This window comes from Nannospalax galili, unplaced genomic scaffold, assembly GCF_000622305.1.
Source record: "Nannospalax galili isolate Female #2095 unplaced genomic scaffold, S.galili_v1.0 scaffold463, whole genome shotgun sequence".
NCBI classification, from domain to species: Eukaryota; Metazoa; Chordata; class Mammalia; order Rodentia; family Spalacidae; genus Nannospalax; species Nannospalax galili.
Window position 1 is genome coordinate 3004416 of NW_008349529.1, and position 27225 is coordinate 3031640.

General features: G+C 40.2%; 2 protein-coding genes and 1 long non-coding RNA gene across 4 annotated transcripts; all 3 read left to right on the forward strand.

Annotated features, from left to right (window-relative positions):
* The first annotated feature begins 4656 nt into the window (after positions 1–4656).
* LOC103745082 (lysozyme C) lies at positions 4657–19636 on the forward strand. 2 transcript variants are annotated; one of them, XM_008846978.3, is made up of 4 exons: positions 4657–4845; positions 7087–7251; positions 10452–10530; positions 11392–12207. In XM_008846978.3, exons 1-4 carry the CDS (start codon positions 4710–4712, stop codon positions 11456–11458), a joined length of 447 nt encoding a protein of 148 aa, XP_008845200.1. In that variant the 5' UTR covers positions 4657–4709; the 3' UTR covers positions 11459–12207. The 2 variants fall into 2 exon arrangements, with proteins under 2 accessions (XP_008845200.1, XP_017657115.1); XM_017801626.2 differs by lacking the exon at positions 11392–12207 and adding an exon at positions 19246–19636 and having other exon boundaries at positions 4658–4845.
* On the forward strand, positions 15445–19213 carry LOC103745083 (lysozyme C-like). Its single transcript, XM_017801622.1, has 3 exons — positions 15445–15637; positions 18647–18811; positions 19176–19213. Exons 1-3 carry the CDS (start codon positions 15502–15504, stop codon positions 19211–19213), a joined length of 339 nt encoding a protein of 112 aa, XP_017657111.1. The 5' UTR covers positions 15445–15501.
* A 4599-nt stretch (positions 19637–24235) lies between the features above and the next one.
* Positions 24236–25157, forward strand: LOC108491487. Its single transcript, XR_001872777.1, has 2 exons — positions 24236–24315; positions 24767–25157. It is a non-coding gene; the product is annotated as an uncharacterized LOC108491487 (long non-coding RNA).
* The last annotated feature ends 2068 nt before the right edge of the window (positions 25158–27225 follow it).

Sequence of the window (27225 nt, forward strand, 5' to 3'; positions counted from 1 at the left end):
GTACTAACAAAAAGCAGAATTACAGGATTAATAATATTAACAAGAAACCTAAATTGGTGACAAACTACAGTGAAACAAGGTTATAAGTCGGAGAGGTCTGTTTCATGTTGTGAATCAATGGAACTCGAATACCCAGGATTGCCTGTAGGGTTATTGGGGAACCTCACCATGGAATCAAAGATTTGTAGGAAAACAGTTTGTTACTGGAACTCCTAGGTACTGTCTCACTTCCAGTTTCTAATCTCCCTCTAAATATGATCTTACTTATAATTTACATTTTGTTTCTGATCATTTCTTTATTACCGCATCTTTGCTTGTTCTATGCATGTGATATTTTCTCTGATCTCTGTGAGGCATTCACTGTAATTCTATTTTTATTTGGGTTGTTCTATTTCCTCTCAGTCCCACTCTTCCTGTTTTTGCTCTTTCAGTCAGTGGTTTTCATCCAGTAGCTGGTGATCTTTAGTTGACTGTATATAGTCTTAAGCACTAAGGAGCTGAACAGAAAGCTTGTGACCAGGGTGGATCACACAAGAGGGAGATGAGCAGAACTGGTCATTTCACTGTGGGACCAAATATTAAATATTAGCATTGGTGTGTCTCTTCTGCTTCAGGCATTGACCCCAGAAAGGAATCCTATTGACTGCTGCCTGGGGATAACTGTGTCAGGCAGAAATCAAGGCACTTAGAGCTCAGAAGGGGATGGTTGGAAGTGGGGCCTTTTGGCTCACATCTGTAATTGCAGCACTTGCAAGGTTGAGGCAGGAGGATTGCTGTGTATTTGAGGCCAGTTAGTGAGGTTCAGGATAGCTTGAGCTACAGAGTTAAGGCCTTGTCTCAATCACACACACACACACACACACACACACACACACACACACACATAAAGTGAGGGAATGGCTGTGAGGTTAGAATGTAGATTTTAATTACCCTATTATACATCTGCCTTTTTATTGTGACTCCCTTCCTTTTTCTTTATCAGTACTTGAGTGCTTAGGTCTAAAAAGAGCCTCATATGTACCAGAGAGTATTCTACCACTGGCCTACATCTCAATCCCATGGCTGCACAATGCTTGATGATCAAGTCTAGTGTCTGTTCATCTTCTCCAGGATTGACTCCTATCTTTCTCTATGGTCTATAGTCAGCAACCTGGTTTCCTGGTTCTGAGAGTAACTGTACCACGTAGAGACTTCTAAGGAACTGTACAGAACAGCTTCCCTGATCACTTAGTATTTCTTAGGCTGTAGGGCAAGAGCCAACTTGCTTTTCCTTGATTTCACTTTCTGATACACTTTGGCGTAGCTTCCCCACGTCCTAAATTCCCAGTCTTCCTCTCTATTACAGACTTAGTTGTCCTTTCTTGTCTGTCCTCCTGTCTTCTGCTTTTCCACTGCACTTGTTGCCTAATGTACTGTTTTGTTTCATTTTGCTTTTTGAAAACCTCAAAGTCCTTGGTACTACTGGACTAAGCTACTAAGACCCACCTGACCATTTAAAGCGCTTATTTTGTTAAGACCCACCTGACCATTTAAAGCGCTTATTTTGTTAAGACCCACCTGACCATTTAAAGCGCTTATTTTGTTGTTATTTTAATGGCATTGCAAGGGAGCAGAAGTAGAGCCCAGGGCCCAGCCAACACCTTTAACAGAGGTCTCACAGCACTTTTTTTTTTTTGGTCTTTTTAAGACAGGGTCTCCCTGTAGCCCCAGCTGGCCTGGAACTCACTATGTAGACCAGGCTGGCCTTGAACTCACTCTGCCTGCCTCTGCCTCTCAAGTGCTGGGATTAAAGACATGTGCCACCACACCCAGCCCTCACAGCACATTCTTTAGAAAATCATAAACTGTGCTGAATCTTTGCCTTTTAAAGTTGGTTTCAGTTTCAGGCATTAATCTAAAGTCTAGAGACCTTTGGTGAAATTCCCTTCCTAGGCCTGAAGCACCGGCTAGTCAGTTTAGGGAATTATTTTCCTCTCTTTTGGTAAACAAGGAGGCTGAATAGACTGTGGGTCATGAATAATCAATAAGTTACTATACTGGTTGTTGTGGGGATGCCTGTAATCCCAGCCCTCAGAGTCAGAGCCAGGAGGATTCCTACAAATTCTCAGTCAATCAGGACTACAAAACAAGGCCCTGTATCAAAAAATTAATAAATTAAAAAGAAAATAACTAAATTATAGCTCATCACAATATGGCAAAAAGAAAAATCTGGGAAACAACATCACCTTTCTTTTTTTTAGATTTAAAAAAAAATACTTTTTTTGGGCTGGAGAGATGGCTAGCAGTTAAGAACACTGGCTGTTCTTGCAGAAGACCAGAGTTTGAATTCCTGCACCCACATGGCAGCTAACAACCCTCTGTAACTCCAGTTCCAAGGGATCTGATGCCCTCTTCTGTCCTTTGCGGGCATTGTACAGCACGTGTGCACTTACACACATGCAGGCAATACACGCGTACACATAAAATAAAAAGTATTTTTGTTTTTTGTTTTATTTAATATTTTTATTTTATGTGTATGCATGTAATGCCCACATGTAGTAGGTGCACCCTTGTTATGCAGTGCCCTTGGAGGTCAGAAGAGGGTGTCAGATCCCCTGGAACTGAGTTACAGAGAGCTGCCATGTGGGTGCTAGGAATCAGACACAGGTCCTCTGCAAGAGCAGTCAGTGCTCTTAACCCCTGAGCCATCGCTCCAGTCCCATCACCACCTTTCTTAAGAACACAAAAGTCATATAATATTCTAACTAAAACTAAACTAGAAAATTCTGTGGGAACAAATCACTGCCCCAAATCATGCCAACCTGCTATTTTTATTTTTTTTGGGGGGGGGTTGACCTTTTTGAGATAGGGTCTCCCTGTAGCCACAGCTGGCCTGGATTTGCTGTGGAGACCAGGCTAGCCTTGAACTCACAGGGATTCTGGATTAAAGGCATATTAAATACCTTGCTTGTTTTATCTTATTATCTCAAGGGAGCTTATTTTATTATCTCAAGGGATCTTATTATCTCAGGGGAAACAACATAAGAATTTAATGTCATCACCCATATCTCCTGTCCCAGGAGAAATAGTTTAGGGCATCAATGGTGGTACCTCTTCCCTGTCTAGTAGACATATTGTATCAGTGACTGACTCAGGTGACAAGTAAATATATAGGCCTGCTTTGAAAACTGGGATTAATTTCACCTTGGAACAAGCTTTGCAAACAGTAAATTAGAGCCAAAATAATAACCTCCGCAAGCCAAGCACAACAACTATGACTGGTAAAAAAAAAAAAAAAAAAAAAAAAGGTGACTGCAAAGTAATAACATTCTATGTGAGTCAGAATCTTTCTTCCTAGGCAGATTGAGAGCATGGTGCTTTGGAGTCCTGATGGCCTTGTTAAGAATATCCACAGCCTACTGAGATGATCACTCTCAAAGGATGCATGTAGTTAGATTTATGTGTTGGGTCCAGTTTGATTTTGGGGTGGGTATTTTTGGCTTTTAAAATGATTTTATTATTTTTTTAAATTTTTTTTAATTTTTATTTTATGTGTATGAGTGTTTTGCCTGCATGTATGTAAGTGCACCACATGTGCACAATGCCCACAGAGGCCAGAAGAAGGCATTGGACCCCCTGAAACTGGAGTTATGGGGCAGTTGTTAGCTATCATGTGGATGATGGGAACTAAACCTTGGTCCATTGGACCCCCTGAAACTGGAGTTATGGGGCAGTTGTTAGCTATCATGTGGATGATGGGAACTAAACCTTGGTCCTCTGCAAAAGCAGTAAGTGCTCTTTACTGCTGAGCCATCTCTCTAGCCGCCTTATTTTTTATTATGTGGATGGGGGGGTGCACATGATTACAGTGCCCAGAGAGGCCATAAGAGGTCGTTGGAGTTGCAGACTATTGTGGGCCACCAGATGTGAGTGCTGGAAACTGAACTCAGGCCCTTGGAAAGAGTAGTAAGCTCCCTAGCCCCTGAGCTATACAGTCCCTTGGTTTGATTTTTTTGTTTATTTGATTTTTGAAGTCCTATTGCTTTATAGTGACATTTTGTGTTTTAACATAGAAATGGAAGACAAAGAATAGCATAAAAGGAGCTAAGAAAGAAAGGCTGTCCACAGCAGCCTTATGTATATTTGTAAAACATGGATTTTAAATAACAAGTTTATCATAGAAACAAAAAACATTCTAGAGTAGAAACTGGCTGAGAAAAGTGATGTCATATGTCATATCCTTCCAAAGAACAGGTATGTGTGGAATGTCCACTTTGAGGAATCGTACACATAAGATGATTTAAGTAAAAATATCAGTTCGAAATGGTGAATGCACACAGAATAATTTAATACAAAGGAATGTTTGTGAAAAATACTAGCTACTTTTAAAATTAGTTGTTTTTATTTTTGTTGTTCAAATTTATAATAAAATAGCAGAAAATTCCCTTTTCAGAAAAAGAATCACTTCTTAATTCTTAACGAGCCAAGTCTTTAAGCAGTATCAAACAAATCCGGATACATTTTTTTCTGGAATACCAGAACACCTTTCATGAAACTTATGGAGTTGAAGGACCAATGTTGAAGTTAGCAGAATAGTGAGTACTTCCTATTTCACAAGGAGCTCAAACAGTGGAGGCCCTAGACTGCTAGAGGAAGAAGGAAGTTAAAAGATGCTTAAATACTGAGCCCTCTTTCTCCAGTCAGCCTGCTGTTTTGGCTTCACAAGCAACATGAAGGCTCTCCTTACTCTGGTGCTTTTCCTACTTTCTGTCACTGTCCAGGGCAAGGTCTATGAACGGTGTGAGCTGGCCAGATCTCTAAAAAGACATGGAATGGATGGCTACAGGGGAATCAGCCTGGCAAACTGTAAGTCTTCTCTTCCTCAGCCCTCCTGATAGGTACCAGCTACAGAATAGGTACAGGGAGAGAATAAGTGATCAGAGAGGGAGTTGAGCAAACAACCTTTTTGTGCTTTCTGTGTGTTTGGTTACTTGGTTAAAAATATCAGTTTTGGGGTGGGAGAGGTGGCTCAGCAGTTAAGAGCATATGCTGCTCTTACAAAAGACCCTGGTTCAATTTCCAGCACCAGCAAGGCAGCTCATACCTGCCTTCAACTCTAATTCCAGGGAATTTGCCTTCTTTTGGCATTTGTGTGCCCCAGGCATGCATGTAGTGCACATACATACACGCAGGCAGAACACTAACACACACACACACACACACACACACACACACACACACACACAAAATAAAAGCCTTGCATGGTAGCACATGCCTTTAATCCCAGCACTTGGAAGGCAGAGGCAAACAGATCTCTGTGAGATCGAGGCCAACCTGGTCTACACAGAAAGTTCAGGCCTGCTGGGGCTTCAAGGAGACCCTGTCTCAAAAAAAAAAAAAATCTTAAAAAAACCCAGTATGGTCCTTTAGAATCAAAGATAGTGGGGTGGTGGAATAGTAGGAGAAATTCCATGTCATTCTAAGGCAAACAGGACTTAAGATGTTTGAGTATCACTAGGTTGCCCAGTTGCTTCAGATTCAACAACCCATGGAGGCTGATAAAAGATGTAAGGATTCAATCAGAAACTGGGTTCTGAGAGCCCAAAGTGACTTGATAATTTCTCCTGCCTGGACATGGAATTTTTAAGAGAAAAAGTTTCAAATTTTTGTTGAGCTCACCAAGTAGGGCAGTAGATATACTGTTCTCCCCAGTCTCTGTTCACATGAAGGTCTCTCAAACTACGAATCAATGACTTAGGACTCTTACTCACTTAGGACAACCTTCATGTTACCTTCCACAGTGGAAGATGTGCCATGAGAAGCAGTTCCTTCATACAGTACTTTGTCTACATCACTGTAGCCACTGTGCTTTTCACATTTAATTTGAATACATGCTGCTCAATAACTTTTTCAATAACTGAATCAACAAGGAATGTATTTTTTGTATGTATATATGTATGTAAGAAATCATAGAATAGCCTTTCCTGTTCCAATATTATTGTACTCAAGGTTCTAAGTAGGGGGCTGGAGAGATGGCTCAGCAGTTAAGACCACTGGCTGCTCTTGCAGAGGACCTCGGTTCGATTCCCAGTACCCACACAGTGGCTAACAACTGTTCGTGACTCCAGTTCCGAGGGATCTGATGTCCTCTTCTGATCTCCGCGGGCATTGCACAACACAGATGTACTTAATAATATTTTTTATTTTAAAATTTCTTTAAATTACTTTTTATTTTATGTGTATGAGTGTATTACCTGCATTTGTATAAGTGAACCCATGTCATGCAATGCTTTCAGAGGTCAGAGGTGTTGGGTTCCCCTGGAACTGAAGTTACAGGTGGTTGTTAGCCTCCATGTGTGTACTGGGAACTGAACCCAGGTCCTCTGCAAGAGCAGTCAGTGCTCTTAACTGCTGAGCCATCTCTCCAGTGCCAATAAAAATATTTTCTTAATTATAAAAAAAGATTCTAAGTAGCCAGTTTTGGTGATGCACACTTCTAATTCTTGCACCAGGATGCTGAGGCAGGAGATCACCAGTTCCATGCCCACCTATGATATTTAGTGACACTCTGTATGAAAAGAAGAAAAGAATTATAATGACGTGCAAATTTACCTTGGTCATAAGAAAAAAACTTTGGGAAAATCCTTAGTATTTCTAATAAAAATCATTTTAACTATGAATTTATGTAATCCACCTAACAACTATTTATTTTCATTCTATGATGAGGTATCTTGAAGAAGAGAACAGGGAGGGTAAAAACAAAGGAAGAAATGGCTATTTAAAGTTTTAAAGTACCTCATCTTGTTTTATTAGTGATACAATTGATTTACCCTTCAAAGGGATTCTCTAGGGGAACTTAAAATAACATGTTGACTGGGCACAGCAGTCCCACCTACACGAATGGCAAAGGCAGGAGAATCACTTGAGCCCTAGATACTACCCCATGCAACATGGCCAGACCCAGACTGAACTAGTGATAACATATTTTATATGTTAATAGATTTGTGCTTATAAAGTCACCTATAAGATAGAACTAGCTAAACACAACTAGTATGCAATGTAAATCATGTAATAGTGCTGATTGTTGATAAACATATTGTTTTTCAGGGGTGTGTTTGGCCAGATGGGAGAGCAGTTATAACACACAAGCCCAAAACTACAATCCTGGAAGCCAAAGTACTGATTATGGGATATTTCAGATCAATAGTCGCTACTGGTGTAATGATGGCAAAACCCCGAGAGCAGTGAATGGCTGTAGAATCCCCTGCAGCGGTAAGACAAAACAGCTTTGGAGTGATGGCAAAGGGCCCATCTGTACAGGAGCAGAGATTCTGTGATATGATGTAACACTGAAGGAACATCAGGAACCTGGGGAGACCCTGTCTTTACTGCTAGAAAGCCATTGGTAATCACCTCAAAATTAGACAAGAAGTGAGGCTTAGGACATAATTCAGCTTGTAGAGGGCTTGAGATTCTATCATCAGCACTGTGCTGGATGGCTTTAGTGTCAACTTGACACACCTGGGTTGAGGGAGCCTCAATCGGGAAATTGCCTCTATTGGACTGGCCTGTGGCCATGTCTGAAGGGCATCTTCTTGATGAGTGATGTGGGAGGGCCCAGCCCACTGTGGGTGGTGCCACCCCTGGGCAGGTGGGCCTGTGTTGCATAAGAAAGCAGGCTGAGCAGGGGCCAGGAGAGCAAGCCTGTAAGCAGCATTCCTCCATGGCCTGTGCTCCAGCTCCTGCCTCCAGGTTCCTGCCCTGAGTTCCTACCTTGGGCTCCCTGATGAACTGTGACCTGGGAGATGTAAGCTGAATAAACCCTTTCCTCCCCAAGTTGGTAGTGGTCAGAGTGTTTTGTCACAGCAATGAAGAACAAACTAAGACAAGCACCAAAATAAGTAGATAGATGATAGATAGATAGATAGATAGATAGATAGATAGATAGATAGATAGATAGATAGATAGATAGAAAGAAAATAAGGGTTGAGGAGATAGTGCAGTGAGTACCACTTAAGCAGAACACCTGTGTTTGGTGGCCTGCCTTTATAACACCAGCACTGAAGAGTCTGAGAGGGGTGCATCCATGGGGCTTGCTGGCCATCTTCTAGCCTCAGGTCCCAGTGAAAGACCATGTTGCAAAAACAAGGTAGACTGTTCCTGAGGAACAACTCCAGAGGTTAACTTCTGGCTTCCACATAACATGTGCATATATGTGCATATGCACTTGCACACACACATTCTCCTGTACATACTACCACATACATACAGTAAATCAATAAAAATTTTTAAAAGAGGTGGTATCATTAAAAAAAAAAAAATGGGTGTTTTTGCTGGGTGAGATGGCGCATGCCTTCAGTCCCAGCACTTGGGAGGCAGAGGCAGAGGCAGACAGAGCTCTGCGAGTTCAAGACCAGCCTGGTCTACATAGCAAGTTCTAGGCCAGCCAGGGATACATAAAGAACCCAGTCTCAAAAAAAGTTTGTTTTTTTTAATATACCAAAGTTTCGGGAATAAGCTACTAATTTCTTGTAAGTAGCCTTAATAACGCTTTGTCCTAAAGATCGTCATTCTACCCATTCACTTAGAGGTGACTAGGGATGGTTTAGTTCTGTGGTCCTTTTTTGACTGATTTACTTTTTATTATGAAAATTTCTAACATACAGAAAAGAAGATATTTCTACAGTAAACACCTGCATGACATGTACCCCTTAGCTCCTAACATTTTGTCACTGCTGCTTCTTCGATGCACAGGCACACAGTGTATATACACATATACTATTTTTGTTGAGAGATTTGAGAATGAATTAGTAGCATCATGATATTTTATTCCTAAGTTCTAAAAATATAGTTTCTAAATAACTATTATTATATACAACAAAATGGATTAATTTATTTAGGATGAAACTCATTTTTTAAACATGAAAAAGAACGAACAAGTTTTATTACAGGCTTAAGACATGGAATTGTTAGAACCTAGGCTCATGATATAATAGAAACAGAGCACAATTTTTAGTGCATAAATCAAACGAGCTGGTACTGTTGTTAGAGGCTGTTCTTTGGTGCAGGGATTGAACCAAGATCCTGGGACACACTGGTCAATGATACTACCAATCGAGCTACACTGATTCTCACACTGCAAAAGTTACATGTTAAAATTCTCAAAAGAAAATGACTTCAGAATACCCTTTATAATTTAGTTAATATGACTTTAAAATGTTTTGTCACACAGTCATGCATAGTTATTGAAAAAAATTAGAAAGCACAAGCAAAAAAGGATATCACTCACAGTCTTGGACCCAGAGGTGAACTTACCTGGTGACACAAATATTCTTCAGGAAGATAAATCTATCATGTCTGTACATGTAAAGTTATAGCACATATGTACTCAGATACAAACATGTAAGGAATGTGTTTTTTACAAAAATTAAATTTTGTTCACACTGCTTTATCTTTTATTACACAAATTACATCATAACAACAAATACCAACCTGTATTATTATTTTAGAGTGAATACAATTCTACAGTATTAATGTTCTACAATTTGAAAACCCAACCCTTACTCTTATTTATTTTTTTATTTTGTGAGTACAAGTGTATTGACTCCCTGTCTTGCATTGTCCATGGAAGTCAGAAGAGAGCATTGGATTTCCTGGAGTGGAGTTACAGATGATTTTTAGCTGCCATGTGGGTGCTGGGACTCAAACCTGGGTCCTCTGCAAGTGCTCTTAACGGCTGAACTATCTCTCCAGCCCCTCCCCCCCCTTTTTGGTCTTTTTGAGACAGGGTCTCCTTGTAGCCACAGCTGGCCTGGAACTCTATGGAGATCAGGCTGGCTTCAATCTCACTAAGAATGGCTGGTCTCTGCCTCCCAAGTGCGGGGATTAAAGGTAGCCACAGTGTTGCCCAACTCTTACTCTTAAGCACCTGGGTTGCTTCCATTTTGCCTTTTATAAATTGCTAGGAGCAGCTTTATTCTTACGGGTTTTTGTACACTTTTTGTTTTTCTTAAGGATAAATTTTCACTGGTATAATTTCTGAGTGAAAATTACTAGCATCTTAAGTTTTACAGTGTTTCTGTACAAAGAGGAGTTTCCATCATCTTAGTTAATAATCCCACAGCATCCAATGATTATTCATTATTTTCAAACTTTTATTATTATTTTTATTTTTATTTTCAATACTGGGGATTCTAGGAACCAAAGTACTTGCACATTCCCAGCAAACAGTCTACCACTCAGCTGCATCCCCAGTCCTCCAGTGACTTTACAATGAGAAAAGGCATGATAGGTATCACGTCAAATGGAATGGAAGGAAGAGCAGCTTTTGTCCCCCAATCACAGCTACACAGGCACTTGGAGAATAATTTGTTGTGTTCACCGCTCAGCATCACAGAACAAAGCTGGCTCAGTCTACACTGAATATGAATTTCTTACGTCCGTCCTTTTCACGCCTCACCCTTCTCTTCCAGCTCTGCTGCAAGATGACATCAGTCAAGCCATAACATGTGCAAAGACAGTCGTGAGGGATCCACAAGGCATTAGAGCATGGTATGTTCTGAGTTTGAAGGGGAACTGTTTATCCCACTGTCCATGCACGCAGTGAGTCTTTCAGAGGCCAAAGTGTCAGTGTGAGAGCTGAAAACTGCAATTTGTGATTTATGCAGAACAATGAGTCATCTCAGTCCTTGAAAAACATTTTTTTCAAATGATTCGGGGCCTTAATTTTTTACTCCTTGAATTATTTTAGGTGATCTCTGAGGCTTTTAAAAGTTCACTTGTCCTACTACTTCTTTGCCATATCTTCAGACCATTTGCAGAATCAGTAAGTGTGCAATGCACATGACTTAACATTTATGTTCAGTGTTCTGCTTTCCCCTGGGGATTTGGGGAGGATCAAACTACCATGTAAACACATCTCCATCAGTTAATAGCAGTTTCTTGGTGTACCTATGGCTTGTGCTTTTCACTTTATCTTAATCAAAAGGCCAAAATGCAATTAGCCTATATTTTGTTACTGATACACTACTATTTTGCTCCCCTAAAGGTTTGAAGTATGGTGTATAAAAGGGAGACAAGTTTCTGGGAGGTTTTTTGTTTGATTGATTTTTGTTTCATTAGCTATACCTTATTGAGCACCTATACCAAGCAAGTTTTAAAAAAATTTTATGTATATGAGTGTATTGCCTGTATGTATGTAAGTGAACCTGAGTCATACAATGCCTGAGGAGGTCATAAGAGGGCATTGGATCCCCTGGAACTGGAGTTACAGATGTTTGTTAGCTGCCATGTGGGTGTTGGGAATCGAACCCAGGTCCTCTAGCAGCCAGTGCTCTTAACCATTGAGCCACCTCTCCAGCCCCTCCAAGCAAGTTTTAACTTTTTCTTCTTCTGTCTCACTTTCCTCCACAGGGTGGCGTGGAGAAACCGCTGTCAAAACCAAGATCTCACTCAGTACATTCAGGGCTGTGGAGTGTAACTGCCATACCTTCCTTCTTCAGCTCATTCTCTTTTTCACAATATGGAAGTACTTATGGCAAAGGTCACATTACCTTGGTTCCCCTTCAAACATGGAATTTTTAACAGAAACAGGAGTAGCACACGAACTTCTTCCTAAGAGGCTTAATGTTGGCTTTCTCATGATTTTATACAAAGTCTCCATTTTTCAGTTAGCTGATATAACTGATGCTGCTGAAATTTATCTAAAAGTTTGATCATCAAACACACCTCTATGCACCAGTTCTTCATCTTGATCTGAATCCCATTTCTCCCTCTATTGGATACAAATAGAACAAATGTTTACATAAGATGAATTATCTTAGGTAAAATCCCAGCTGTGTGAGCATCTGATGCCTTATGTGTGGCGTCATCCCCAGGCAGTAAAGCAACCACTGTGCTGGGCAAGGTGAATTTTGAAGAAGAAATCCAAGTGGATGAGAACAGAGAGTGCCTCCACCCAGAGATTTGTTATCACAGAATGTGTGACCTTTTGTATAAGTATTTTCTTAGAGCTAGCCTGTTTATAAAGCTTTAAACATAGATTCACAATTAATAGGCAGTCTGTTTTAGCTTTTGGAAGAATGCTTCAATGCATGCTGCTGATCATGAAGGTATTTGAGGGGATCAGTGAGATGTGCTGTTCCTTAATTTTGCCAATGTAGCTTTGTGTGTTTAGCTAAGCCTGAGACAGATGAGTCTTATTAATAAATGACCACAGGAATAAAATTATGTGTATTGTGAAAATATATAAATTACATGAAAGGTTCTGCATTTCAAACCTTGTCTTTGTTTAGACCCATCTTGGATTCTGGCAGAAAAACTTATATATATTTTGTAAAAAAAGAAAAACACTTCAACATGGCATTCCTAATAGCTTTTAAATCCTCACTTACACAAAGCCAGCTGGATATTGCTGCAGAAAACTCCAAAAGCAAGCTGACAAATCTCCCTTACTTGATCTCTAAGCAGCATTCAGAAAAGTGACACTTCATGCTCTAGAAACTTCTTCCCCACGTTCTGCACACTTATATGCTGTGTCACAGCCCACTGTGCTTCATGTCTCAGTGCTTGGCAAAGCACACTACTGCATGCTTGTAGAAATGGCTCTAGCGGAGTTCTCACTCACATCCTCCTCCACAGACCACATCTTCTCAGTCTTTATTTCTATTTTTTTATTCCATTTTCATTTTATAATGAGGAAATGTCCCTGGCTAAATCTTAATGCTTATTTGATATGTATTTATGGTTTATTTGTCCATAGGTTTATTCTCCAGGGTCCACTTATCCATGATCAACCAGTAATTAAAAATATGAAATGAACTGTTCCAGAAATAATGTTCCAATATTTATTTTACTTAGTTTAATAATTGCTTAGCTTTATTACTCATGCCATCCTGAGTATGTGATAAAATCCCCTACTATCCTGAGTCGTCCCTTGTCCAGTGTATTCACACTGTAGAGATGACCCACTTATTAGTCACTTAAGGCTAATTCGGATCAGTTTCACCTTGTCAGTATCCAAATACTCATGTTCCAATATTTATTTTACTTAGTTTAATAATTGCTTAGCTTTATTACTACTTATTTTTCATCTTTTCCTGTGCCTGATATATAAATTAAATTTTCTCATAGGGATATATTATGGAAAAAACATGATATATATGACATTCAGTATGTTGTATGCAGTTGAAGGCATCCACTGAGGTTTGTGGAATACACTCTCATGGATAAGAGAGGAATACTACAAGAAGCAGCACTGCAACTGACAAGAAAATATTTTTTCTTGACAAAATGCATGCCGAGGACAACTTACCAAGTAGTTCTGATTTACCTGTGCTGAGGATTTTCTAAGGCAGTTTTTCATGTCCTTATATTCTAACCCAAATATGTTTTAATTATTTAATACTAGTAGAAAATAGGATTAGAGGAATAACAGCACAACAGAAGCCTTACAATGGTTCAAACTAAAGTGAAACAAGGTTTTAAGACAGAGAGATCTGCTCCATCTTGTGAGTCACTGTAAACCAATGTACCTAAGATTGCCCATAGGGTTATCATAGGGTTATTGGGGAACTTAATCATGGAACCAAAAAGCCATTTTCAGGAAAACAAATTAGTCCCTGGGACTCACAGGTACTACGCCACTTCCAGTTTCCAATCTCCTTCTAATCAGAACCGTTAAAACTAGACCAAGGGGCTGGAGATACGGCTGATCGCTTCCTGATCTTCCAAAGGGCCTGAGCTGGGTTCTCAGCACCCACATTAGAGTGACTCACAACTACCTCCCACTCCCTCTTCTGGTCTCCATGGAGACACGCATACACAAATAAAATGAAAAACTTAAAAAGAAACTAGGTCAAATAGTTGCAGTGAGTACAAATTTGCTAACCATGAATTTATGTGAAAAATTTCACTCTGCTTTAGTTTTCTAGTTCAGAAAGTTTATCTGTGCACTTTGCTTCTCCCTGGGAGGGGAGATAATGATAGACTTTTAAAAATTTTAGGGTGGAGAAATGGCTTAGCAATTAAGAGCACTGACTGGTTTTGCAGAGGACCCGGGTTCGAATCCCAGTACACACACCATGGCTAACAACCATCTGTAACTCCAATTCCAGGAGAATTTGATGCCCTCTTCTGAACTCCACAGGCAATACACAACACAGGTCCACTTATATACATGCAGACAATACACACGCACACGCACACACACACACACACACACACCCCAAATAAAACATATTTAAAGAATTCCTGCTCATTTAATCTAATTTTAAGTAAAATAATACTACAAGAATTTTATATTGTGAGTGTTCATGTCTCTTGCTGTGGGGGAAATAATTTTAGGGTATCAACACCACCTTTCCTTTAAGATAGACACATGGGATTAGTGTTTTCAGTTTGGCTGAGAGTGGCAAGCAAATATCTAGGCCTGGTCTGAAAACCAGGATTCTAAGTCACTTTGAAACAAGACCCCTAAATAGCAAATTAGAGCCAAGCCTGGTCATCTCTGTAGGCAAAGCAGAGAATGGCAGCACTGATGAAAAACAAAGGTGACACCCTTCCACAGAACAGGCACACAAGACACGTCCATTTTGAGGAAATATGCATATGCAAATTTAAAAAAACATTTTATTTGGGCTGGAGAGATGACGCAGTGGTTAAGAGCACTGGCTGCTCTTGCAGAAGACCTGGGTTCAAATTCTAGTACCCACATGGCATCTAAGAACTGTCTATAACTCCAGTTCCAGGGGATCTGAAGCCCTCTTCTGTCCTCCATGGACATTGCATGAAATGGGTGTACTTACATACATGCAGACATAACAGTCATACACATAAAATACAAGTAATCAAAAAAATTTTTTAATTTTTATTTATTTTTATTTTATGTGTATGAGTGTATTGCCTGCATGTAGGTAGGGGAACCTGTGTCATTAAATGCCCACAGAGGTCAGAAGAGTGCATTGGAACCCTGGAACTGGAATTACAGTTGAGAACCACCATGTGGGTACTAGGAACCGAATCCAGGTCCTTTGCAAGAGCAGCCAATGCTCTTAACTGCTAAGCCATCACTTCAGCCAATTAAGATTTTAGTAAACAATCAATACAAAATGGTGAATGCACACAAAACAATTTAATCCAAAGAAGTACCAACCAAAAGTACCAGTTGATTTTAACAGTAAAAATTTGACATTTTTTCCTTTATAGTTGCTCAACTTGATAATAACATAAAAGAAACAAACATCTTTCAGAAACACTATTACCTCCTGATTCTTCCTGGGCCAAAACTTTAAACAGTATCACATAAATCCTTTGGAGCCTCTCCCTAGATCAACAGAACATTTCTCATCAAGAAGAGGAGGAAGAAAGTAAAACTGGTCATTCCAAGAACAACAAGCTTATTTTGCACAAAGCTTAAAAGGGGGGAACTTCACTCCTTTTCCTACTAGAAGAAGGAGTGAAAGGACACTTAAATACTGGGGCCTGATTACCCTAGTCAGCTGCTGTTCAGACCTCCCAGGCACCATGAAGACTTTCCTTACTCTGGGGCTTCTCCTGCTCTCGGTCACAGTCCAGAGCAAGGTCTTTCAGCGCTGTGAGTTGGCCAGAACTCTAAAAAACCACGGACTGGATGGCTATGAAGGAGTCAGCCTGGCAAACTGTAAGCCTCTTGTGCTTCATGCTCCAACTATAGACAGGTGGGAGGGGGAACTGAGTGATCAGGAAGAAGGTTTCAGTGAACAGATTTCTATGCTTCTCTGTTTGAGTTTGCTGTGGTTAAAAACATCAGTTTGGCCTTTAGAATCAGAGAGAGTAGGGTGAGGGCATGGGAGGTTAACTTCTGTGCCATTCAAAGGTAAACAGGCTGTGAGGTATACCCCAAGTCTCACTAGGTTTTCCAGTTGTCTCAGACTCAATGGCTCATGGAGACTGATAAAAGACAGTAGGACCCAGTGGGAACTTGGCTCTGAGAGCCTGGAATGACATGGTATTTTTTTTTCCTGTTTCATATATATATGAATAATATATATATTATTCAATTATACCCCCTTCCCCATTGGCACCCTCCCACAGCTGCCTCCTCCCCAACTGGATTTCATGCATTCTGTCATTTATGTTAAGGCCTATCAAGTCAAGTTAGTGTCCTCTGACGCCCCTCAGTGCAAGTTCATCCACTGAGGTCTACTTTGCCTATCTAGAGTCCCTCCCTTAAAGAAGATCAGATTTGGGGCTGGACAGATGGCTTAGCCATCTTACTTACTTTTCTTGCAGAAGACCTGGGTTCAAATCCCAGCACCCACATGGCTGCTAACAACTGGCCATAGCTCCAGGTCTAGGGGATTTAACAATCTCTTCTGTCCTCCGTGGGCATTGCACAACATGTGTCCACTTACATACATGCAGGAAATACATGGCATACACATAAAAATGATGAATAAAATTTAAAAAAAAAAAGAAGAGGGCCTGGAGAGATGGCTAAGAGCACTGACTGCTCTTGCAGAGGACCCAGGCTTGATTCCCAGCACCCACATGGCAGCTACGAACCATCCTTAACTCCGGTTCCAGGGGAATCCAAAGCCTTCTTCTGACCTCTGTGGCACTGCATGACATGGGTGCATTCACATGCATGCAGACAATATACACATAAAATAAAAATAATAAAAATTTTAAAAAAGATCAGATTTTCCTCACCCCATAGTAATCAGCTGCCCAATAGTTCTTCGGCTAAGATTTCGGCCTGCTACCCATTTCCAGAGTCTTAATTTCCCCTGCCATGACATGGAATTGATGTTTAAGAGAAAAATTTCCAAGTTTTTTGGGGGGACCCCAGTTTCTCCCAGTGACTTTAAATGAGGACCTCTGACATTGGGCATAGAGTGACTTAGTACTCTCATTCACTCTAGGGAGACCTTTGCACGTCTTTCCATGCAATCGAAGATGTGCCATGAGGAAAAGTTCCCTCATAGACTACTCCATTGATGTCACTGTAACTACTGTGCCTTTCATGTTCAGTTCACAGTTACCCTTGCCATAACTAATTTTCAGTGATTGAGTGAACACATGGGTGGATGGATGGATGATGGATGGATGATGGATGATGGATGGATGATGGATGGATGGATGGATGGAATTACAGAATAGCCTTAACTGGCCCAATATTCTTGTATTCAAGAATCTAAGTAGCCAGCTGTGATGGCATGCTCCTGTAATTCTAGCACCTGGATGCTGAGGCAGGAATTGCAGGCTCCATGCCCACCTGAGCTACTCAGTGACACCCTATCTGAAAAAAGAAAAGAATTGCACTTGCTGTGCAAATTCACCTTGACAATAAGAGAAATCACTCAGAAAATTCTCAGTTTTTCTGATAAAATCGTTTTCTATCAGCATATGCTTTGGATCCATGATCTATGACATCTACCTGATGACAGTTTTTCTATTCTAGGCCAGCATATCCTGAAGGATGGGAGCAGGGGAGGGAAAGGCAATGGGAGAAATACTTTAACTTTCTAAGTGGAGACAATGAGTTCTTCACAGGTATTCTCTAGGAGCTTTAAAATAAATGTTGCCAGGGCACAGCAGTCTCACCTAGTTGAAAGGCAGAGACAGGAGAATCACTTGAGCCCTAGACACTACCCTGTACAACATAGCCAGGGCCAGACCCAGGCTGAAGCAGTGCTAGCATAGTTGAAATGTTTATATTTAAAACAAAATATTTTATTATTTTTATTTTATGTGTATGAGTGTATTGCTTGCATGTATGTGAATGCACCCATGTGGTGCGATGCTGCGAAGATCAGAAGAGGGCTTCAGATTTCCCTGGAACTGGAGTTAAGGGTGGTTTGTAGCTACCATGTGGGTGCTGGGAATCGACCCCGGGTCCTCTGCAAGAGCAGTCAGTGCTCTTAACTGCTGAGCCATCTATCCAGTCCTGATTTTAAAAACATTTTATTTATTATTCTGATTTTATGTGTATGAGTGTATTGCCAGCATGTATGTAAGTTGTAAGTCAAATTCACTGCTGGGAGGCCCACATGCCATCGGATCCCCTCCTCTCACTGTCCTTACGACAATCTGAGGAAAGAATTCTCCAAACCCCAGTTTGAAGACTCTTAATGAGTTTATTGGACTTGCTAACTGAGCTTGGGGTACTGGTTTGCTAACAGAAGAGTGAGCGCCCCCACCCCATTCATGGCATGTTCGAACATCCACACCCACACATAAATACCGTTAATCCCTCCCCTTCTAGCAACGAAGGTAAACCTATTGCCTGGAAGAGGTAATGGGCTCCTTCGCAGAGCATGGGAAGGAGGCAGGACCATGGCTTTTCATCACAGGGTCAGAGGAAGATTCGGGTCACATAAGTGCACCTGTGTCTTGCAATGCCCACAGAGGCATGTCTTGCAGTGCCCACAGAGGCCTGAAGAGGGTGTCGGATTCCCCTGGAACTGTAATTATGGATGATTGTTAGCTGCCATATAGGTGTTGGGAATTGAACCCAGGTCCTCAGCAAGAACAGCCAGGACTCTTAACCTCTGAGTCATCTCTCCAGCCCTGTGTTTGTACTTAGAAAGTCACTTGTAAAATACCACTAACTAAACACAGCTAGTTTTAGTATGCAATGCAAATCATTTAGTATTGATGATTATTGATAAACATACTTGTTTTTCAGGGATGTGTTTGTGCAAATCGGAGAGTGATTTCAACACACAAGCTACAAACTACAATCCTGGAAGCCAAAGTACTGATTATGGGATATTTCAGATCAACAGTTGCTACCGGTGTACTTATGACAAAACCCCAAGAGCAGTGGATGCTTGTGGGATCTCCTGCAGCGGTAAGACAAGGCAGCTTTAGAGTGATGGCAAAGGGGCCATCTGTACAGGTGCAGAGATTCTGTGATATGATGTAACACTGAAGGAGCATCAGGAATCTGGGGAGACCCTGTCTTTACTGCTAGAAAGCCATTGGTAATCACCTCAAATTAGCCATTAAGAAATGAAGTGTTGGGGGTGCACATGACTTCACTTTATGTTCAACATTCTGTTCTCTGGGATGGGGGAGGGTCAAACTACTGGGTGGACACACGTTCATCAGTCAAAAGCAGGTTTGGTATGTACCGATAGATTGCATTTCACACCACATCTTAGTCCAAAGGCCAAGACGTGATTAGTATAACTGACGTACCAATTCCTCCATAGGTTTGAAGTATTTGTGCCATAGAGGAGACAAGTTGTGACGTTTTCTTCTTCTGTCTCACTTTCCTCACAGGGTGGCATGGAAAAACCGCTGTCAAAACCAAGATCTCTCTCAGTACGTTCAGGGCTGTGGAGTGTAACTGCGGTCCTTTCCTTCTTCAGCTCATTCTGTCTCTTTTTCACAGTATGGAAGTACTTATGGCAAAGGTCACATTGCCTTGGTTCCCCTTCAAACATGGAATTTTTAACAGGAATAGGAGCAGTAGACAGACTTTTTCCTAAGAGCCTTAACATTGACTGATGTGCTCAATATTTTATGCAAAGCTTCCATGTTTCAGTTAGCTGATGTACTGATGCTGTTGAAATTTATCTAAAACTTTTACCATCCAAACCACCTCTGTGCATGAGTTCTTCATCTTGATCTGAATTAATCTCAATCCTCCCTCCATTGGATACAGATAGAATAAATGTTTACATAGGATGAATTGATCTTAGGTAAAATCCCAGCTGTGTGAGCATCTGATGCCTTATGTGTGGCATCATCCACAGGCAGTAAAGCAACGAGAGTCCTGGGCAAGATGAATGTTTAAGGAGCAGAATTCCAAGTGGATGAGTATAGAGAGAACCTCTATACAGAAATATTTTTTAATAGAGTGTGTGACCTTTTGTTTCAGTATTTTCTTAGAGCTAGCCTGGTTATAGTGCTTTAAACATAGATTCATAATTCAGTCTGTTTTAGCTTTTGAGAAAATGCTAAGCTTGGAAGGTCGCACCTGCCTTTAATCCTAGTACTTAGGAGGCAGAGGTGGGTGGATCTCTGTGAGATGGAGGCCAGCCTGGGTTCCATAGTGAGTTCCAGGCCAGCTGTGGCTCAGGGAGACCCTATCTCAAAAAGAGACAAAAAAAAAAAAAAAAAAAAAAAAAACAAAAAAGCTGATTATGAAGGTATTTGGGAGGCTGATGAGGTGTGCTTTCCTTCATTTCGCTAATATAGATTGTGCAATTAACTAAACCTGAGACAGATGAACTTGAAGTAGTAAGCACAGAACAAAATTATGTATATATATATATATATGTATATTGTGAAAAATATACAAATATACAAATTACCATTAAATGTTTTCAATGCATATTTTGTCTTTGTTTATATTCATGGTGTTTCGGGCTTGAATTGTGTGGGGTTATGAGAAGCTGTTTCTTTGTAAGTCATCCCCTCCCAAATGTGTAAACTATGAAAAATTCAATGTAACTCTGTTATGCCTGTTTGTCGATCTGTGTCAGGACCACGAGACCCTGAGTGAGTGAGGTCAGGCCAAACAGAGAGCATGAAGGGGAAAGTTTAGTGCAACAGTTACATATTTATTTACTTATTTATTCTCTCTGTTCTGCTTACCCACCATTAACCATGATCTCAAAATAGTAAATGAAAAATGCCAGAAGGAAACAATTGGTAATGTTAGAATTTCATGTCATGCCACAAATGTGATGAAACCCCTGCTGGCCTGCTCTGCTGTACCCATCACATGATCATCCCTTTATCCACTGTATTCACACCGTATGAACTACCCCACTCACTACCCCACTCACTAGTCACTTAGAGCCAAGCTGGGCACAAGTTTCATCTTGACAACATGTGAGTGCTCACATTACATACACGTTAGTCATTTAGATAACCCAAGACTGGCCGATTGCCCAGCTTTTTTGCTTACGTTTAAGCATTAACTTCCTTGATCATAAGCATAGGAACCTTTTTTACACTCTCACCATATACAAAACAAATTTTTCGACTTGAAAAATGTAGTCAGGAAGCCAATGAATAAAAGTCAAAAAGCATACACCATTCAACATAGCAAGTAAATGATTATTGTTAATATAAACAACTTAAGGAAAATCCTATTTATTTCACTGGGATTGTAGTGAAACAGTGAGAAAGAGGGTCTCCTAGAGGGTTCTTGGTCTCATTCATAAAAGAATTTAAGAATGGACCCAAACAGAAGCTTTCACAATTTTATTAGAATCTTAAAGAAAAATCCTCAGAGCCGGTGAGCTGGTAATCTTGGAAGCTGCCTTGAGGAGGTGACTAGTTGGAAGAAGGAAAGAAAATTATGGAAGTCATGCAGGTTTAGAGCCTGCATGGAGGTCAGACACATGACTGACTCACAGCCACATGGCTGGGAAAAGGAAGCTTTAGAGAAAAAGTGAAGAAACACAAGATGCTAGGGGCAGCCCAGAGCCTCAGAGAAATTATGTTTAGTAAGAAAGGCATGAAGAAGAAAAGGAGAAATTATACTTTCCTGAAGAGTTCAGGAAAGTAGACAGACTTACAAAGACCTACATGGTTGTGGCTGGTCTGGAAGTTCTGAGAGGATCTGAGCTAATTCCAGACAGGAAATATTCACTACCTTATCAACACACCAGGTATTCAGCCCATTTATTTAGCATAACTTAAGGTGAACCTACCTTCCTGCGAGTGGTTCTATCATCAGGTTGACCAGTGAAACTGGAAAAGTGGGTCCTCCAACAGATAGACTAGACATTTTTCTAGTCTGAACTAGTTCAATTTATGGGGCTCACTGATACTCTAACAGTAGAATACATTTGTTTCTAGATTAAATGTTAGAATGGTTTTTATATTCTTTTTTTTTTTTTTCCTTTGGTCTTTTTGATACAGGGTCTCCCTGTAGCCCCAGCCGGCCTGGAACTCACTATGTAGACCGGGGTGGCCTCACAGAGATCTGCCTGCCTCCACCTCTCGAATGCTGGGATTGAAGGCTTACACAACCATGCCTGGCATTTAGAAAGTTTTCAATAGCTGCAAACTTTAGAGAAACAAAATAGGATCTTTATCATTTAACATATATAAAATTGGTATTTTTCACACAGATATAATCATGTACATTTGTAGTTTAAAAAAGAACACCCTTCATATGCTCTTTAACCTAAAGCATACTTTTCCATTAGTGTTAAATTGCAGAGTCCCACAAACAACTAGTAATCACTTATTCAACTGTACACCTTTGTGAATGTAATATACTATACATGCAAAGCTGTTACCCCTACTACAATTCTACCTCTTAAATAATATTAGTTCATTTTATGCCTTTTTTTTTGCCATAGGAAATATCCTTTCCAATATACTGTGCTATTTTTATATGCATTATGTTTTCAAGTTTTTTCTTAAGTTTAAATGCTTTTCAGAAATGAATTCCCCTGGGTACTAAACTACTTGAGCTGAGTACGACTACTTTAAATATACTATGAGACTCTATGCCTGGGTCCCTGGGTATCTAATACTAGAACAAATCTACCTTGTTTGTATAGAAGATAACGCCACATTAAAATGGCTTCACATTTCCTATCACACTAATGCAGTTAGTGTCAATAAATACTGAACCCTCTCCTTTCTTCCATCCTGTTTTTCACTATGTAACAGAGGCTGGCCTTGAACTCCTGCCTCCACTCCCCAAATGCTAGGATTCCAGGTATGTGTCATTATGCCAGGCAGGACTCTAATTAAAAAAAAAAAAAAAAAAAACACTCGAGAAAACTGCTACTTCCACGTTTTCTGGGCAGCTTTTAGAGGTATGAATTCCCTTTTACAACAAACAAACAAAAAAAAACCTTTCTTTTTAGAACAAAACAACTACCTTTATTTCCTTAAGAAATGTAGAAAAAAGTGAAAGTCGTCTGATGTTTACCAAAGCAGAGTCTAACTTAGTGTTACATGACACCCAAAGCAGGCTCCATTAAGCTGCCTAATCAATCATGAAAAAGCCTGGAATCCTATCAACATTCAATTTAGACAAGAGCCTCTACCATAGGATATCCCAGTCTTCCAAGGATGTTCCTCAATTCACACATGCTACAAACAGGAATTTTTGATGCATAAATAAAAGATGAGATTGCTCCTTTTTTTTTTTCCTGTGCTGGGATTGAACCCAGGACCTGGCACATGCCACTCAAGTGAACGATATTAATTCCCACTCTGTTAAATTTGATTGTCCAATTTCCCAAGAGAAACTTGCTTTTCGAAACTTCTTCATAATTTAATTAATGTAATTAGAAAATATTGTGTATCAGGTATTCGTTTATGAACCCTGAAAAAATAAGAAAACATAAACCAAAATAATATTATTCATAGCGTTAGTACCCAGAGATTTCAGTTAACTGATAACTTTTGACAAATATGCTTCAGGAAGGTCAATCTATCTTGTGTGTACATATAAAGTTATATCATGTTCCTGTGTGCTCACAAACACATAAGGAATGTGTCCTTTTTATAAAAATGAAATTATAGGCAACCACGTATGGTGGTCCACGCCTTTAAATCCCACCACTTGGGAGGTAGAGGCAGGCAGTTATCTCTGAGTTTAAGGCCACCCTGGTCTATATAGTGAGTTCCAGGCCAGTGGGGGCTACAAAGGGACACTGTCTCAAAAAGACCAAAAAAATTATACTCATACTGCTTAATGATTTGCTTATCACACAGAATGACTTCCACAGCGAAAACAAGCACCAACCTGTACTATCATTTATGGTGAATGCAGTTCTACAGTATCAATTTGAAATCCCACCCTTACTCTTAAGCACCTGGGTTGCTTCCATTTTGCCTTTTATAAATTGCTAGGAACAGCTTTATTCATACAGGTTTTAGTATGTTTTTTTTGTTTTTTTATTTTTTTGGTCAAGGAGGTGCTTCCATCATCATAGTTAATAATCCCACAGCATCCAATGACTATTCGTTATTTTCAAAATTTTATTGTTCTTTTTTCAATACTGGGGATTCTAGGAACCAAAGCACTTGCACGTTCCCAGCAAACAGTCTACCACTCAGCTGCATCCCCAGTCCTCCAGTGACTTTACAATGAGAAAAGGCATGATAGGTATCACGTCAAATGGAATGGAAGGAAGAGCAGCTTTTGTCCCCCAATCACAGCTACACAGGCACTTGGAGAATAATTTGTTGTGTTCACCGCTCAGCATCACAGAACAAAGCTGGCTCAGTCTACACTGAATATGAATTTCTTACGTCCGTCCTTTTCACGCCTCACCCTTCTCTTCCAGCTCTGCTGCAAGATGACATCAGTCAAGCCATAACATGTGCAAAGACAGTCGTGAGGGATCCACAAGGCATTAGAGCATGGTATGTTCTGAGTTTGAAGGGGAACTGTTTATCCCACTGTCCATGCACGCAGTGAGTCTTTCAGAGGCCAAAGTGTCAGTGTGAGAGCTGAAAACTGCACTTGGGGCTTTTAATCCTACAATTATTTCAGGGAATTTCTCCACGCATTTTAAAACCTCTCACACTGCGTACTTCCTTCCTCTATTGTCACACTGTTTGCAGAATCAGTGAGTGTGCGATGCACATGACTTCACTTTATGTTCAACATTCTGTTCTCTGGGATGGGGGAGGGTCAAACTACGGGGTGGGCACACGTTCATCAGTCAAAAGCAGGTTTGGTATGTACCGATAGATTGCATTTCACACCACATCTTAGTATAACTGACGTACCAATTCCTCCATAGGTTTGAAGTATTTGTGCCATAGAGGAGACAAGTTGTGACCTTTTCTTCTTGTCTCACTTTCCTCACAGGGTGGCGTGGAGAAACCGCTGTCAAAACCAAGATCTCTCTCAGTATGTTCAGGGCTGTGGAGTGTAACTGCGGTCCTTTCCTTCTTCAGCTCATTCTGTCTCTTTTTCACAGTATGGAAGTACTTATGGCAAAGGTCACATTGCCTTGGTTCCCCTTCAAACATGGAATTTTTAACAGGAATAGGAGCAGTAGACAGACTTTTTCCTAAGAGCCTTAACATTGACTGATGTGCTCAACATTTTATGCAAAGCTTCCATTTTTCATTTAGCTGATGTACTGATGCTGTTGAAATTTATCCAAAACTTTTACCATCCAAACCACCTCTGTGCATGAGTTCTTCATCTTGATCTGAATTAATCTCAATCCTCCCTCCATTGGATACAGATAGAATAAATGTTTACATAAGATGAATTGATCTTAGGTAAAATCCCAGCTGTGTGAGCATCTGATGCCTTATGTGTGGCATCATCCACAGGCAGTAAAGCAACCAGTCTCCTTGGCAAGGTGAATTTTTAAGGAGCAGAATTCCAAGTGGATGAGAACAGAGAGTGCCTCTATACAGAAATATGTTTTAATAGAATGTGTGGCCTTTTGTTTCAGTATTTTCTTAGAGCTAGCCTGGTTATAGGAATATAGATTCACATCTCAGTCTTTTAGCTTTTGAAAAAAAATGCTAAGCTTGGGAGGTGGCATCTGCCTTTAATCCCAGTACTTGGGAGGCAGAGGTGTGTGGATCTCTGAGAGATGGAGGACAGCCTGGGTTCCATAGTGAGTTTCAGGCCAGGTGTGGCTCAGGAAAACCCTACCTCAAAAAAAGAAAAAAAAAAAAATGCTTCAGTGCATGCTGCTGATCTTGAAGGTATTCAGGGGGCTAATGAGCTATGCTTTCCTTAATTTTGCTAATATAGATTGTGCAGTTAACTAAACCTGAGACAGATGAACTTGAAGTAAGCACAGGAACAAAATTATGTATATTGTGAAAAATATACAAATTACCACTAAATGTTTTCAACACATACTTTGTCTTTGTTTATATTCCTGGTGTTTCGTGGAAATTTATATATATATATATGCAAAATCCAACATGGTTTCTACATCATCACCTACACATAATCATCTTGATATTGCTGAAGAAAACTCCAAAAGAAAACTGAGTAATCTTCCTTACTCCATCTCTAAACAGCATTTGACTTAGTGCGCCTCTCTCTACTTCTAGAAACTATTGTAGGTCAGCTTTACCCTTCTCCACAGAGTGCTCCTTCTCTACCTTTTTGTTGGCTGTTTGCCACTTTATTTCTCAGTATGGGAGTGTTCTGGTTCATAGCCTATAATGACTGTTTATTTGTGATTAATTTATTTAGTTATTGTGAGTTGGATGTTCCTCTGATAAGCCCTGGCCCCATCTACGTCCCAGGCTTTGCAGGAAGGGTGCAGTTCATTAAGGGACAGGGCTAAGGACAGTTGTGAATGCACATTGGGAAAGAGGGGTGGAGCCTAACCACCATAATTGAGAGAGTGGTGAATTGGAGAGTTAGGGCAGCCATGTTGGACCTCCAGGAGAGACTGGGAAAGGCTGGGCTTGAATGGTGTGGGGGTTATGAGAAGCTGTTCCTTTGTAAGTCATCCCCTCCCAAATGTGTAAACTACACAAAATTCAAAACCTGAGTGAGTGAGGGCAAGTCAGACAGAGAGCTTGAAAGGGAAAATTTAGTGCAACAGTTACGTCCTTATTCACTTATTTATTCTCTCTGTTCTACTCACCCAACATTAACCATGATCTCAAAATAGTAAATGAAAAATGCCAGAAGGAAACAATTGGTAATGTTAAAATTTCATGTCATGCCACGAATGTGATGAAACACCTTCTGGCCTGCTCTGCTGTACCCAGCACATGATCATCCCTTTATCCACTGTATTCACACTGTATGAACTACCCCACTCACTACCCCACTCACTAGTCACTTAGAGCCAAGCTGGGCACAAGTTTCATCTTGGCAACATGTGAGTGCTCATACGCCACTATTTCTTTTTGTTTTCATTACATACACGTTAGTTATTTACATAACCCAAGACTGGCTATGATTGCCCAGCTTTTTTGTTTATGTTTAAGCATTAACTTCCTTGATCATAAGCATAGGATTTTTTTTTACACTCTCATCATATACAAGACAAATTTTTCATTTTGAAAAATGTAGTCAGGAAGCCAATGAATAAAAGTCAGAAAGCATACACAATTCAACGTAGCAAGTAAATGACTATTGTTTATACAAACAACTTAAAGAAAACCGGTTATACATATTGATTTCCCTGGGATGGAACAATACATTTGTTTCTAGATTAAATGTTAGAATTTTTTTTTCTTTTTCTTTTTTTGTGGTCTTTTTGAGACAGGGTCTCCATGTAGCCCCAGCTGGCCTGGAACTCACTATGTAGACCAGGCTGGCCTTGAACTCACAGA

What these genes read in the sequence shown, in the direction of transcription:
- LOC103745082 (XM_008846978.3), top strand. Translation starts at nt 4,710, where the DNA reads ATGAAGGCTCTCCTTACTCTGGTGCTTTTCCTACTTTCTGTCACTGTC. An exon ending in CTGTAGAATCCCCTGCAGCG is followed by an intron (nt 7,252 to 10,451) that starts GTAAGACAAAAC and finishes CTTCTCTTCCAG; the next exon opens with CTCTGCTGCAAGATGACATC. An exon ending in CCACAAGGCATTAGAGCATG is followed by an intron (nt 10,531 to 11,391) that starts GTATGTTCTGAG and finishes TTTCCTCCACAG; the next exon opens with GGTGGCGTGGAGAAACCGCT.
- LOC103745083 (XM_017801622.1), top strand. Translation starts at nt 15,502, where the DNA reads ATGAAGACTTTCCTTACTCTGGGGCTTCTCCTGCTCTCGGTCACAGTC. An exon ending in AGGAGTCAGCCTGGCAAACT is followed by an intron (nt 15,638 to 18,646) that starts GTAAGCCTCTTG and finishes CTTGTTTTTCAG; the next exon opens with GGATGTGTTTGTGCAAATCG. An exon ending in TTGTGGGATCTCCTGCAGCG is followed by an intron (nt 18,812 to 19,175) that starts GTAAGACAAGGC and finishes ATTCCTCCATAG; the next exon opens with GTTTGAAGTATTTGTGCCAT.